This window comes from Meles meles, chromosome 14 (assembly GCF_922984935.1).
Source record: "Meles meles chromosome 14, mMelMel3.1 paternal haplotype, whole genome shotgun sequence".
Lineage (NCBI taxonomy): Eukaryota > Metazoa > Chordata > Mammalia > Carnivora > Mustelidae > Meles > Meles meles.
This window is the reverse complement of record NC_060079.1, coordinates 76,189,909-76,206,692: the sequence shown is the minus strand read 5'-3', so window position 1 is coordinate 76,206,692 and position 16,784 is coordinate 76,189,909. Positions and strand designations below refer to the sequence as shown.

Genomic DNA, 16,784 nt, shown 5'->3' with positions numbered 1-16,784 from the left:
CTGATAATAAGACTATCAAATGGGAAGGTATGGACCCTGTGAAGAAGGGTCTTTAATGTATTAAAGATACATTAATTCCAATGCTAAAGACCCAGCTGAATTTTGAAGCTACAAATTCATAATGATACCAATTTAGATAGGTCTGTGCCTTTTTCAGCCTCGCATAAAAGGGAGAAAGGCAACAGAGACTGAGACAGCTCTGGAGATTTTCCAGGCTGGTGGAGCTGAGAGAGCTAGAGAAGGTTTTGGGTTTTTGGTGCAAAATGGTGGTGTATTAAAGCAGAGGGACAGGACCCTTGGGCAGAAAGAGCTGCTGCCCCAGGGTTGTGAAGGGGTAGCTGCTTATGTAATTGGGAGGTAGGGGAAGTAAGGAAAAGGGAGGTTTCAAAAGGATTTTCTTATGTTAAAGAAGACTCACAGGATACCTGAGGCTTGGTCATTGTCAAGTTAAGGTTGTTTTTCCTTCTAGCAAGGCATTAACATGAAGACAGTTGGGAGCTTCCTGGAGGAATATTACACTCTACCTGCTTCAAGTGTCTGTCAATGGACTGCAGGTTATAAGGAAAGTGGGACCAAGGATTTAGGATTTCAGAAAAATTCTGGATAACTAAACATAAAATATGAAGTGTTACTGGTTGTGATTGGCGCAAACATAATGATGGAGTCCAGGCAAGATGGCAAGAAGCTATCAGACTAAGATATTGGCTAAAATCTTCACAATGACATTGAAGTCATTCAGTGTGAGGCCTGTTTTGGGGGAAGGAGTGTAGGCAGGGGCACATATGAAGACCTGATGGAGAGATTAATGAACGGCAGCCACAGGGAGGGTCAGATGAGAGGATGTCTTGAGCTGACGGAATATACCTTAAAGGGTGTTGAGGAGTAAGAGACAAGACATCTCTTCCTCATCCGCATGCTGTCCTACATGGGCCATGTGGGACGCTGGATCATGAGCATCCCCTTCTGGAAGGGGCTGTGGGCGAAGCCATGCACTGGGACAGAACCAGCTGAGACAAGGACATAGGAAGCAGATTCAGTGAACAGGGAGAAGTCAGCTAAGTTTTTCTTACAGAGCCAGATAATACAGATCACAGACTTTTCAGGCCACATGCACTTTGTCTCAGCTAGTCAACCCTACTGTTGTTGTACAAAAATGAGTGTGGGCTCAGAATGGTGGTGTTCCAATAAAACTGTATTTATAAAAATAGGCAGTTGTTCTCAACTTTAGCTTAAACTATAAAAACAGGGAGTATGTCAACTAACATATGTGTTAAATTCAAATATACTAATACTAACAACAATAATAACTGCCATTTGGGGGAGATTCTATTATGTTCCCAGGTACTTTAAAAGAATTCATTGCCCTATTTACTTCTTAAAATAGCTGTAATGACAGAAATTCAAGTGTATGGGCTATCATGATTCAGTATTTAAGGCAATAAAATAATATGATATTTTAGAAAGTTTATTTCTAAAATAGATCACACATGGCCCTGCGCTTTCAGAGAAGTAATTTCTTGAGTTCCCACAAATTCCAGGATAATTTTAAAAATCCAAAATAGGGACACCTGGGTGGCTCAGTGGGTTTAGCCTCTACCTTCAGCTCAGGTCATGATCTCAGGGTCCTGGAATCAAGCTCCGCACGGGGCTCTCTGCTCAGCAGAGAGCCTGCTTCCCACCTCTCTCCGCCTGCCTCTCTGCCTACTTATACTTAGTAGTTATTAAGTATTTATTAAGTACTGCCTACTCTGTGATCTCCCTCTCTGTGTCAAATAAATAAATAAAATCTTTTAAAAAAATCCAAAATAAACCACTGCACCCGTTAGAATCATCTTGCAGTGTAAAAAACAACTTTTAAGCACAAATTAAGCTGCTTGGCTTCTGTTATATAGCCGGAGACCAGTTTTGCTACTAACCTAAATTTAAAAATTAGTTAAGAAACAGGAAAAACTTTTCTTTGTTTTTTTAGTCTATGAAACACGTGAAAAGATAAATTTGCTTTCTTTGCTAAGAGTTTTCATTTTTAATTCTGATCTAAGATGAAACATTGTTAGTAGTATTATACACAAAATCACATTTTTATAATGAATATAAATGGATAGTCCCATTCTCCTAAGTACTAAAACTTGAACAGTACTTTTTTCTTGTTATGTAAAAACATATAAATATAAAGGTATATCTATTAGACTATATGTTTAACAGAAACTTATCAGCACAGTGTTATGCACAGAAGATTAACAGTTTTAACAAAATTCCTCTTTTTTTTAAGATTTTATTTATTTATTTGACAGACAGAGATCACAAACAGGCAGAGAGGCAGGCGGGGGTGGGGGGGGTAGGCTCCCTGCTGAGCAAAGAGCCCAAGCGGGGCTCCATCCCAGGACCCTAAGATCATGACCAGAGCCAAAGGCAGAGGCTTAGCCCACTGAGCCACCCAGGTGCCCCCCAAATTCCTATTTTAAGAAAGTCACGAATTGATGGGAGAGCTAGCACAATGAAACCAGCAGTAAAGAACAGCATTTCTGGTCAGGAGAGAGATTTACTTTGTTTAAATCCAAGATGTTTCTCTGGTTTCCTGTTTCTCTATGGCAGCTGTGTGTTTGAAGCAGAAAGGCTTTCTTAAAGCGTGGACTATTTGCCATCTTTCAAAAACTAATCTTTTCTAGAAGAGTAGCTTCTGTGTCCCTCTGAGGACATTTGGCTTTATGATATTTGTTAAAATAAAATTAAATGAAAGACCCATTTATTTAACTTCCAACAAAATCTGACACTCATATTTCACCTCATTAATCACAAGAAATGACCAAATTAAGAAAGTGACTCATTTACCATAATAGCAGTCTTTCAGATTATCATTAAGTTTAATTTCCTTTTTGGAAAATTTTCATTAAATAAGCTTCTTCTGACAATAATATTTTTGGTCCTTTCTTCCAAAGGACTCGGACAGGACCCTGTTAGGTGAAAAATAATATAATAATGACCTTTTCAACTATTCCGTGATCCATTTCAGAAGTTTACTGTTTCTGTAGAATACTGACGGTACACTGTAGGCTACGAGCAGGTGATTTACAGACACCTCTAGAGGGATGCAGATAAGCATTTATTTTGATGTTATTTAATCTGAATTTCATTTAGGAGAAGAGAGTTACCTGAATTGGATATCTTATGACTTGTGTTCTCTAATCTTCTTTTGTGACAAATTTGCATTCATTTTCTCATTAATATCCATTATGTTCCTATGGAAGTGTGAAATAGAGACCGAAACACAAATCTTGGATAACATATTTCAAGTATCTTTCCTACATTTGGGCTGCATCTCTACCATGTTATCTTCTCAGACCCACATGGCACAATCAGCTCATTTATGATTTGTCACCTATAAATGCTCATACATTATTCATTGAATTAAAAGGGCAGAATGATTTCTATTGTTGTATTTACATTATGCATGTCATTTTCATTTGGTTATTTTTCTCCTTAGCCTCAGAAATTTGCCACTCATCTTACTGTTTACCTGTTAGCCTCACAAATCCAATGACAAGTTATTTTAGTAAACAAGCATTTTAAATCAATTGCTCATACTTTTCACTCTAAAAAAATATTTTCACAAGTGACATAGTTTCCTGGAAACAAATATAATACTGTTTTTTGGAATAACTCTTCTAATTTTTAAATCGCATTCCATTATTGACAATTTTCTTGAGGACAAGAGGGTGCATTATGGTATATATGAAATGGCATAAGTATTATTATGAAATGAAAACTTGGAGAAGAAATAACAAAGCTTAGTTCTTTGCTTAAAGAACTCATATAACCTGCATTTCTGAAAATATTAGTTAAAATTTGCTATGGTGACATGAAACCAGATATATCTATAGAGTGTGCATTTTCAACAGGGAGTGAAAATACCTGTAAAGGGGTAAAAATTGGTTTTTAGGGAGGCAAAAAAAAACCTTACTCTTTCTATTTATAAAGCAGAGATAGACATATGAAGTAGAGAGACAGATATATAACATATCTGTTGTATTAAAATTCCATATGGGGTGATGATTAGAAACAAAATATCTAAAAAGACCCCTGGTTGGGGAGGAGGTGGTGTTTAAAAAAAAAAAAAAAAGAATTGGAAAACACTGACTTAGGAAAATTGTAAGAAGAAAAATATTTGTTTTCTTCACGTACTGTTTCCAAGTTGTTTTAAGTAATGTGACAATATTTATGGGAAGTTTATCACTTAACTTCACTCTTGAAAAGATGAGTTTCAACTTGTAAGCTCTCACATATCGTATCATGTGCTGCAGGGATTGGAGACAGAGGAAAGGTCCCATGGACTTTGTCCATGTGGGAGCTGCAGAGGGAGGGGGAACAGCAATGGCATGTGCCCTCCCAGACCAGTAGTGATGAGTGGGAATCCACCCTCCCATGGGGTTGCACAGTTGACTGCCTGGGATTTGAAGGAAGCCTGAGACTGGACACATTTCTGGTTGATTCTTATGAGCACTCCTTCAGGTGTCTAGGTTCTGCAGGCAGCCCTGAGGCCTTCTCCCTTTTGTATGGCCAACAGCAAGACCCTGGCAAGTTCCTCCCTGCTCAGCTATTGTCAAGCTATTGTCAACCCACTGAGAAGGGTTGCTACAGCTTCCCCCTCACTGTTCCACTCCAGTGCTTCTGAACAGTGATATTCCTCTGAATTGAAACACAGCACTAAACCTTCTGGCCTACATTAAAATACTTCATGAACATGTAAGCTAATTTGATTTTCCTAAATCACTCCTTTAATTCCTGACATAGTTCTTCCCTACACCAGAGTAACCCCTAGTTATAACCAAGTTATATATATTTTCATGTATAACATTTTTCATAAAATTTTACCACCCTGGGATCACTTTTTCTCAAAGAACTGGAGTGTTAGCTTATAATAATTAACAAATTATGTTAAAATGAGGTATTGGATCCCACGAGTACTGGAATCAGGAACTCCAGTAGGAAAATGAGTGGGAATATGGTATTTACACATAATCACATAACAGTTTGCTAAATGCATTTTTAGTGACTCTTGGTGGGTTTGAAAAGCACATAGATTTTCCCACTGAGCAAATAATAATGCAAATGGATCCAGCTGCATATTTAATCATGAATTATGATCCTTCAAAGAGATCATTCCATCTGTCTTTTGATAACAAATGCAAAGTTAGTAAAGTGATTAGTTGTATTTACATATAATTTGACAATCTATTTGGATATATTTCAGGTATTTATCAGTAGTTCCCAACTTTAAAAAAAAAAAAAAGACACTTTGATATGGAGTTCATTCTCTCCTTTGGAAAGAAAGTCTGAAAATACAGGTGAAGCCTAGAGATAGATGTGTGGGCGCCTGTCATTGTTCCCTCCACTAATACAGTAGCCAGGTCGAGCTGCAGGTTGGACCATCAGGACAGACCCCTCTGTGTTTCAGTTTCTCCAGTGATCCCCCAATGGCTTTCATATTGTTATAAGACCCAGACTAAGAAACCAGAGCTGGAGAAAACTCACCTCTTTGTTAAAGCTTATGGATTGTATGTTAGTAAATAAACAAATAAATAAAACAAAAAGATTTTAAAACAAAACAAACAAACAAAAAACTGGCAGAGATTTGGATCCTCTGGCTGTCTGGGGCTGACCATGCATAGGAGTTACACCTGCCCCATGGTTGCTTGTGGTCCAGAGAGAGCCAAAAAATCCCACTGATGTTGATGAGCCAGGAAAGGAACCTCGCTAGAAGCTTAATTGTTTTCGGGTAGAGGCAGTTGGAAATGGATTCCACCAGCCTAGGATGAGCCTTGACAAAGGGCAGCTCCCTCCTTGCTGGCCAGCAGAGAGACCATGGGTTTTTAGGTCACTTACCATAAAAATCAGTCCCCCCTACAAGCTCTCATTTGTCACTGCTCAAGATCCTAAAAGACAAAAACAAAAACAAACAAACAAAAAACATGCAGTCATGAACATGCAAATAAAAATTATTCTCATACAAAGGGACCCAGAAACTAAGGATAAAACTCAGAAAACCAAGATGAACAAGTATAGGAGTTTCCCAAACAAGTAAAATTGATGGAAGACAGCAGGGTTTATTTTGTTTTGTTTCGTCTTTTAATGTCTCAAGCACAGGCAACTAAGACACAAAACAAACTTTCTGAAACTTTAGCTAAACTTTTTTTTTAAAAAAGCTGAAAAAGGATGTGGTTGATGTTGAGAAAGAATTATTAATACAGAAGATCAAGTGGTGGGAGAACTCAAAGAAATGGCAGAAATCATGAAGGAAAAAGCGAAAGAGAATAACAGCTCCGATGTGACCAATACAAGCTCCTGGAGGAAAAAAAGAATGGATAGAAGAAAATTAATAATGAGAGAAAAATGTTCCTAAATTGAAGAAAAGCATAAATCAGTAGATTGAAAGGAATCACTAAATCTCAGGGAGATTAAATGAAAAAAAAAAAAATAATAATTCCTAGGCATGTCCTGGTGACCTTCCTTGGTTGTAAGCATAAGGAAAAATGCTTAAGCCTCTCAGCAGGCTTAAAAAATCAGCAAAAGCAAAATAAATGTACTGTGCATCAGATACAACTCATCTACAATATTGGAAGGTAGAAGGCAGTGAGTTAATATATGTACAGACCATTGAGAGCAAAGAATCTGTATGCAGCAAGAATAGTCATGTCCATGTTAAAAATGCATTTTGGTGGATGATGGGTATTAAAGTGTTAATTAAGGTATCAATTAAGGTATTGATATAATGAGCACTGGCTGTTACATGTAAGTGATGAACCAGATGAACCACTAACTTCTACTCCTGAAACCGATATTACACTATATGTTAACTAACTAGAATTCAAATAAAAATTGGAAGAAAAAATGAATTTTGAATAGGAAAGTTTAAAAGAATGTACAACTTGTGATATTTATATGAGCAAACTACTCTAAAGCATTCTAATCATAAGTATATTGGAGAAGTAGCAAAGGAAAAGCAAATGTAGACCAGAGAGGCTGATAAGAAAAGAAGAGAGGTAGGTGTCCAGTCCAAATGAAAGATGACAATAAACATGTCACACAAGAATCCTTTGGAAAAAAATAGTTATGGTTCAAGAAACTAGAAGTAAATGTGTAAACAATCTCCAAAAAAGCAGGATTTAGGAAGGGGCATGATACCTATGAAACATGGGGTGATAGAAGCATGCTATGCAGATGGCGGAGGTGTAAGGGATGCGTGAGCAAGCAAATTTGTGTGGGAGAGGAGCTTACAATTATTCAATTTTGATGCAATAATAAAAAAGGATAGATTGATTTATGACAGTTGCAAACTGAACTGGGGGATTAGAAAAAGAGAGTAGAATGTCTAAATTACTAAGGGGGGAAGATATTAGCAACAGTTTCACCATGTCAGAAACGACAAGAAAAATTTATAGCAATGACATACAAAAAATTGGAAAGAAGACCAAGGCTAATTTTGGCACATTAAATATGTACAGATTGAATTTTCCTCTCAAAAGACCTAGAAAATCGGATTATGCTTAAACACAAACTCAAATAGTGTATTGATTATAGGAAACACATACAAGGTGGCCCCAAAAGGTGGCTGAAAATCATCTCTCCATGAAATAACTAAAAGTGACAACTACAATATTATTGTATTTTAAATGCTTAGCAGGGCATGCAAAAGATTTAGGAATATTCTCAAGGCCAAAAATTAAGTGTGATGTAAGTGCAGAACATAAGATGGGCACTAACACCAATGGCTACTCTGAGGGCATTTGCATATCTTTGTCACCTAAAACTTGCAATTTTAAGAGCTATAACCAGGATAGAAGAGACTGTGAAAGTGAGGTGCCAGAATAGAGACCTCCACATAACATGGGACACCTGAGGTCTCTATTTCAGTGAAAGAAGGAAAAAGTCCACCCTCAGGAGGATATGATAAGGAAACTTTCAATTTTGACCTTGACTGCCGATGGTTAGAAAAAGAGTAAGCTGTACTGAAAATGTGTCAACACAAGCCTGCTTACACATGGGGTTGGAGTTCGCATGGATTGTACCTACTTTCAAAGATGAAATAATTCTTATTTTATTTGAAAAATTACAGATCATGCAAAAGATGGAAAACTCCACAGTAAGTTTGAGAAAGCTAGCGTAATCTTAACCAAAACCTTGATTATGATAGTACAGGTAAAATTATGGACCAATTTCATATATGACAATAGCTACAAGTATTATAATTAACATGTTATTCAATAAAATCCAGCAGGCTAGCATTACCATCTAAGATTTATTCCAGGAATATATAAATGGTCAACATCAAAGACTCTTGTAATATATTTCTTTGCCTCAGTAAATTAAAAACTAAAATCCTGTAAGCAGAGCAGAAGGAAAGCCCTTAAACATATTTACCAAAACCCATTGCAACCATTTTACATGAATGCTGAAAATTTTCTTTGAAAATAGGGGCAAATTAGGGATTTCTCTTACTGCCAATTCATTAGCTAGTGTATTATAATACAGATGTAGCATTATAGCTAGTGAATTAATACAATTAACTCCAAAAGAAGTCTTGAAAAAATCTTATCTTCATTTGCAGGTGAAATTTACATATTTCTATAAAACCCAGGAGGTATTATTTAAAATATTAGAAGAATGTAGTAAGGTGGGTATAGAAAATCATTATAGAAAAATCAATAGCTTTTTTACTCCACTGGAACTAACTAGGTGGAAATGGTAAATAAATAAATAAATAGAAAGAAAAAGGGTAAAAAACGCATTTACATTAGTTATCAGACTATTAAAGTCATAGAAATAAATTTCACAAGCAAATAATAACATCTTTATGGGGGAAATTTTTATTAAAGAACGTCATCCAAATAAATAGAAAAACTGTGTTTTTTGGATAAGAAGACTCAGTAATAGTCTTCCTACAGTCCTATTTTGTTTTAAAAGATAAAGAAAAAATTTAAAAAGATAAACGTAGAAATATGTGACCAAATAAAATTTAAAGTGCTTGTAGTAAAGCTACTGCCACCAAAGTTAAAAATCAAACTATTGACTAGGGAAAAAATATTTGCAGTTCATATAGCAGACAAAGATTAATGTCCTTAATATCAGCAACTCTGAAAACTGATAAGAAAAACAAAACACCACCGTAGAAAACTGGCATGGTTATGAACAGGAAAATTGTTTTAAAAAGAAAAATCTAAATGATCAATACACATATGACAGATAAGTAAGTTTGATTAAGTTTCATTACATCTGGTGATAGTATAGATTTAGGACAAGAAACCCTTTCCTACCTTGCTAGAAGGCAAAAGACTTATGATAACATTTTGAAAGTAATCCCTTAATATTTTCTAAAATTTTAAACATGCAAACCTGTCCTTTGCCCCAGGAATGCCAGCTTTGAGAATGTATATGTAGATATAAAAGCCCAATAAAATACTGATATTGTGTAAGGACAGTTAGTACAGTCTTGTTTTAGATGTAGAAAACTGTTTAACCATTTTTCCTGATGCTTCCTAATCAAGGAAATCCAACCCTTCAATAAATCAGTAAGGAAAGTGTTGAACCAAATAAACATTGAAGACTTCTGGGTAAGATGGCAGAGTAGGAGGACCCTAAATTAACTCATCTCAAAGAAAAAATGAGGTAACACCCACATCAGTGTAAATAATCCAGAAAACAACCTGAGGACTGGCAGAACAGACTATCCACAACTAAATGGAGAGAAGATACCACATTGAAGAGGGTAAGAAGAGCCTCGGAGATACAGTTGTGAGCTAAATTAACCTGAGGGACTATCCATGGGCAGGAGGGAGATACAGCAGTTTGAAAATCACATGGGATTTATGGGAGGGAGATTTGTGTATTAATCTTAGAGCATGTGCTAGAGGGGCAGGGGTCCTTGGTGGACTTCAAGAACAAAGGAGATGGCAGGTGCAATTTCCCTCCCCCATCCCCAGCCTAGACACTTATATACCTGTGGGAACCAACATGAGGACAACACTGTCCACCTAATTTGCTAACAGTATGTCCCACACAAGCATTCTCCTGCAGACCTGCCTTTTTAGTACACACTTGACCAGTGCTACAAGACTGGCAGTATAGAAGCAGCCCCAACAGGGGTCAGCATCACCCCAAAGAGACTCCTACCACGGGGAGAGGGGAAGAACACACACATCAGTCCAACTATGACACCAGTAGTGGGTTGGGGACAGACATCTTGTCTGACTACTGGCCCCAACCATCAATGAAAGCATCTCAGGGGACAACACAGGGGAACTACCCTACAGTTTGGTGCTACTGCATCTCTGGAAAATGCCTAGTCAGACTCAACTCAAACCTTAGGCAGCCCCAGACTAGCATACTGACAACACAGGGACCAAACCCTGCCCAAAATAGGCATAGAGAATGATTGCAGACAACTGGACTGAGAGCAAAAGAAGCTCAGCCATAACACTAGGGCACACACAACATACATAAGAGACAGACTTGAAGCACCAAGTTCTGGTGAGCAGCAACATTGCACTGCAGGGCACTACAGAAACTCTTCTTTATAAGGTCACTACTTTTAAGCAGGAGATGTAGCGAACTTTCCTAAAACAGAAGCAGATACAGAGAGTTAGACAAAGTGAGGATATAGAGCAATATGTCCCAAATGAAAGAACAGGACAAAATTACAGCAAAAGAATTAAATGAAATGAAGATAAGTAATATCCCTAATAGAGAATTTAAAGTAATGGTCATATAGATACTTACTGGACTTGAGAAAAGAGTGGAGAACGTCACTGAGGCCCTTAATAAAGAGACAGAAAATGTAACAAAGAGCCAATCAGAAATGAAGAACTCAATAATAAAAATTTAAAATAAACCAAATAGAATAAATAGACTAGAAGAAGCAGAAGACTCAATCAGCAATTTGAAAGAGAGGGTAATGTAAAGCAATCAAGCTGAACATGAGAGAGAGAAAAAATAATAATAATAAATGAAAATAGGAGTGCCTGGGTGGCTCAGTGGGTTAAGCCTCTGTACCTTTGGCTCAGGTCATGTACTCAGGGTCCTGGGATTGAGCCCTACATCTGGCTCTCTGCTCAGCAGGGAGCCTACTTCCCCCTCCCCCTCTGCTTGCCTCTGTGCCTACTTGTGATCTCTCTCTGTCAAATAAATAAAATCTTTTAAATTTTTTTAAAAAATGAAAATAGGGAATTCAGCGACACCATTAATTATAATAGTATTTGCATTAGAGGGATCCCAGTAGAAGAAAGAGAAATGAGGGCAGAAAATGTATTTGAAGAAAAAATAGCTGAAAACTTCTCAAATTTGGGGAAAGAAACAGAAGTCCAGATTTGGGAGGCACAGAGAGCCCTCAACAAAATCAACCAAGGAGGTCCACAACAAGGTACATAGTAATTAAAATGGCAAAAAATAGTGACAGAGAATTTTAAAATCAGCAAGGGAAAAGAAATCTGTTACATCAAGGGGAAACCCTATAAGGTTATCAGATGATTTTTCAGCAGAAATTTTCAGGCCAGAAGAAAGTGTCGTAATATTTTTAAAGTGCTGAAAGAAAAATCCTGCAGCCAAGAATACACTATCCAATAAGGCTATCGTTCAGAATAGAAGGAGGGATAAAGAGTTTCTGAGACAAACAAAAGCTAAAGGAATTCATGACCATTAAACCAGATCTACCAGAAGTGTTAAAAGGGACACTTTGAGTGGAAAATAAGACCATAAGTAAGAGCAAGAGGAGCAAGAAACACAAAAGCAATAAATTTAAGTATCTATAAAAATTGGTTAAGAGACTCATAAAATAAAAGAATGTAAAATTTGACACATGTACCTAAAAATATGGAGGGGAGATGAGTAAAGAATGTGTTCAAGAGGAAGGGAGGGAAAACTGAATGGGAAGAAATCAGAGAGGGAGAAAAACCATGAGAGATTCTTGACTCCAGGAAACAAACTGAGGGTTACAGAAGGGATGGGAGTGGGGGGATAGAGTAACTGGGTGATGGGCGTTAAGAAGGGCATGTGATTTGATGAGCACTGAGTTTTATGCACAACTAAGGAATCATTGAACACTGCATCAAAATGGTGTACTATATGCTGGCTAATTGAATTTAAATTAAAAAAAAAAAAAAAGAATGGCTTCAACCTTAATGAACCATCAATGTAATATATTCCTAAGATGTTCGATGCAAACTGATTGGTAATCAAAAATTAAAAGCCAGTAATAGATATACAAAAAATAAAGAGGACTCCAAATATTTCATTTAAAAAAGCCAGCAAACTCTGAGAGAAGAGAGCAAGAAAAAAAAGGAACAGAGAAGAACTACAGAAACAACCATAAAACAAGTAACAAAATGGCAATAAGTACATTTCTATCAAAATTACTTTGAAAGTAAATGGACTAAATGCTCCAATCAAAAGACATAGCATGACAGAATGGATTAAAAAGCAAGACCCATTTATACGCTGCCTATAAAAGACTCATTTCAGATACATCGAAAATAAAGGGATTAGAAAAGCATTTATCATGCAAATGGCGGTGAAAAAGAAGCTGGGATAGCAATCCTTATAGTGAACAAAATAGACTTTAAAACAAAAACTAACAAGAGACAAAGAAGAACACAATATAATCATAAAGGGAACAATTCAACAAGAAGATATAAAAATTGTGAATATTGCACCTAATATGGGAACTGTCCAACTTTCCCAACACCGGTGGGGTTTTGAAAAGAGACTATCTTTTTATATTGCATATTTAATCTTTTGTCATAGATTTATTAACTATATAATCATGGGTTTATTTCTGGGCTCTCTATTGATCTATGTGTTTGTTTTTGTGCCAATATCATACTGTTTTGATTACTATAGTTTTATAGAATATCTTGAAATCTGGGGTTGTGATACCTCCCATTTTCTTCCACTTTTTCAAGCTGCTTTGACTTTTCAGGGTCTTTTGTCGTTCCATATAAACTTTAAGATTGTTTGTTCTAGTTCTTACTACTTAGTCCTTACCAGTCTGTATGCTTCTGATTTCTTTTGCTTGCCTGATTGCTGTGGCTTAGACTTCCAGTACTATGTTGAGTAAAAGAAAACGGACATCACTGTCTTGTTACTCATCTTAGGAGAAAAGTTCTCAGTTTTTCACCATTGAGTAGAATGTTACCTGTAGGTTTTCAAATATGGACTTTATTGTGTAATATGAGTGGGAAAAAAAATCCCTTCTGATAGTCTATGTTGGCCTAGAAAAAAAGAGGGAAGCACTCCTCTGTTCCTATTTCCCATTAAATCATCTGGTATCTTCTCAGAGGGATATGTTTTACTAATTCCAACACTCATTTTTGTGGTCTTTAATTAGAAGTTAATTTTATATTACAAACTTTAATTCCAGTTGCAAACTTCTTTGTAAAATGAGTATTCTTACCCATAGGACAAGTAAAGGAAAAATAACATGCTGTGTTTATAAGTGTATTTTATAACACTGGTGTTTGTAATAGCAAGTTCATAGGATTAATGCAATATATTAAAAGGCTGTAGTACTCATTTATTAACATATTAATATTCATTGTTAATTTTCTTAATAATGCAGACATAAATCATATTAATATAGTAATTTATGTGTGTGTGTATATAAATTGCTTGATATAGAATCCATATTTGCTCATTTATGTGGACCCATAGTGAGATCTACACTTTTTTATTTTAGTTTACTGATTCTTAGTAATATGTAAATCATTTTACAACATGCCATGTGCATTATAGAACCTGCCTTTAGAAAATATAATTTATGGAAAAATGCAGCCTTTCTGCATATACAATATTCAATTAAATCATTTTTAAATAAATATCAAATAGTGGGTAATAAAAAATAACACAAACATTAACATGTTAACACATTTCGTTGATTACTCAAGTTGTATTTGGTCTGCTACGGTCTGTTGTTGTTTTTCAAAACCTTTTTTTTTTTAACATGTCACTCTAGATCCTTGTGAGCTTTTCATTTTATGTAATAGCAGCTGAAATTCAAATACTAGCACATGTATGAAATATTTTGAAATAAATTATAATTTTAGGTTCCAATTTCACTGTCTCTTTGTTCCTCCAGGTGGCTTTTACAGTACTTTTTGATTTGGAAGCACTTCTGAAGATATGGTGTTTGGGATTTACTGGATATATTAGCTCATCTCTCCACAAATTTGAACTACTACTCGTAATTGGAACTACTCTCCATGTATATCCAGATCTTTATCATTCTCAGTTCACATACTTTCAGGTAATATGAGGAATGTCTGCTTGTCTATAGAATTTTTTTCTTTCCAGAGAAAATACCAGTCACATTGTAACAACTATACAGAATTATATTAAATGGTTATATATAATTATTATATAATAAACACAAACTTGAGGTAAACCCAGTGACATATTCAACACCAAAAATAGTGCATTCATAAATTAATCATTGTTTTTCAAACTTCTAAAAATGCACAATAATAAAGGGAGATATTTTAGATGAAATTTTCTCCTTAGATGAAAAAAAGTGCATTCCAACTTCACTAATTTTATTTATTGGCAATTCCAAAGCTGTTATTTTCAGAGAAATTTTAATTTCAGCTGCCAAATTACAACTTGAATCTCTATACTTCTGGTACCTCAGGAAAGGACATGAAAACGTAATTCACAAAAATGGTAACAAATATCCTGCAAACATGGGTGAAAAGCTGAGCCTCTAGTAATCACTGCCAAACATACTGAAATCACAGAGGATATTTGGGGTCAAGCCTTCAGTATATTAGCATCTTTGCAGATAAATCCCTTGTCATTTGTCGGGTTATATCCTTAGGCTTGGTTATCATAAGTGAAGGGACCAGGGCAAGAGATATACGCACTTTTAAAGCCCTCAATATGAAATGTACTTCCCAATCATGCCATTATATGCTTTTGGGTGCTGCTGTCTAGATTTACAAAATCAACATGAGCATTTAGTACCTGCATTTGATAATTAGTATAGATGATTATAGAAAATATGCCTGATAATCAAAACAACAAGATATCTTTTACAAACCTATTAAGTCAACCAAATTAAGAAAAATATGGTACCTATTTTTTTTTATTTTTTTATTTTTTATTAACATATAATGTATTATTAGCCCTAGGGGTACAGGTCTGTGAATCGCCAGGTTTATACACTTCCCAGCACTCACCATAGCACATGCCTTCCCCAGTGTCCATATCCCCACTACTCTCTCCCTCCCCACCCCTAGTAATGCTCAGTTTGTTTTGTGAGATTAAGAGTCTCACAGTTTTCTCCCTCCGGATCCCTCTTTCAACAAGGATACATATACATTCAGGGCATTAAAATTCCTCTAGTTTCTCACAGATAACTTTTTAGTGAAAAGTTAGAAATACATTAAAATTTTAATGCAAATATATTTATTTTGAAATTGTGAGAAAAAAAGGAACTTTTAAAATGGTAAACATTTGAGGAATAGCTTAGGAAGTCACATGCATATTTAACCATATAGTAATGACTATCATGAATTTATGATTACGTAGAGATATGATTCATTATCTCTAGTTTTTCCTACTTGTCTATTTTCCACAAAATATCTAAAATTAGTATGCATGGTTCTAATCATTTTATATAGATAGAGACACAGTTGAATAATATTCTGTCAGTGAAGTATGCAACTTCAGTTTTGTCTTTGATCCTGGATTATAGTCTAAAATAATTTAATTTATGTTAATGGTTAAGTGATTTTCATTTGTATCTCTCTATATATGACCATGTTTATATTTTTCTAATGAAATTATTAGACACTACCTCACTTATTATATGGTTAAAATATAGATCTCTGGAGAAGTTCTAGTGTCACAAGGATTTTTGCAAATTCGCATGCAATAGCCCACTGTCCAGAGCAGATTAGCTCTTCATGGGCCCACTCTGGTCTCCCTTGTGGGTCCTTGGACTTTTCATCTGACTGGGCCTTTCCTCATTATGTTGGCAGCATGGCTTCCTTTAGTGAAGTCATATTTAAGTGAAGTCAACAGTTTAGTACAAAATGACTCCCTTTATAGTGTCAGTTATCTCTGAGAGCAGTCATTGGTGTTATTCTCTATTTATTCAAGTTGATATTTACTGAGCACCTACTATGTTCCAGGCACAGTTCCAGATATGGAGGACAGAAGTGAACAAGCAGGGAAAAGCCCCACCTCAGGAAGCTTACATTCTAGAGGGCAGAGAGTTCACAAACAAGTACACATAAGAAAGTGGAGTAAAGTCCTGGAAATATTATAAAGGAGAAACAAAGGCAAAACGGATAAGGGTTGGGGAGGGGGTGGGGGTAGAGCCTATTTTAGGTAAGTTGCTCATGGTAGCCCTCTCTGGAGAAGTCGCTTTTGAGCAGAGACTAAACGAAGTGAAGGGATAAGCCAAGAAAACCTCATGGCACCTTCCTCAAGTGAAAACGTGTTTTCATGTGTTTAAAGAAGAGCATAAAAGCCTGTGTGGTTGGACTGAAATGAGCATAGCACACTGTTGTCCAGTAGGAAGAAACAGTTTCACAAAATGCTATGGTTCTCACATACCCAGGTAATCCTGATGACCTTGGTGAGTATTTATTGTGCATTTACTATGTGCCAGGCACCGTGCCGAGTGCCTTGTGCTGTTTGTTTCTCACCACTGTCCTGTGAGACTGAGAGCATACATGAAACTGAGATCCCAAACATGCCCAAGACCACATAACTAGCAAGTGGCAGAAACTCATTGCTAA

At 36.0% G+C, this 16,784-nt stretch overlaps 1 protein-coding gene across 4 annotated transcripts in view; it reads left to right on the top strand.

Moving 5' to 3' along the window:
• NALCN (sodium leak channel, non-selective) overlaps positions 1–16,784 on the top strand; it is a 319,112-nt gene that overhangs the window by 136,166 nt on the left and 166,162 nt on the right. For all 4 annotated transcript variants that reach the window (XM_045978577.1, XM_045978576.1, XM_045978575.1 and 1 more), the window contains one exon: positions 14,120–14,287. In XM_045978577.1, the coding sequence (XP_045834533.1) occupies positions 14,120–14,287 (168 nt within the window). The remainder of the gene's footprint in view (positions 1–14,119; positions 14,288–16,784) is intronic.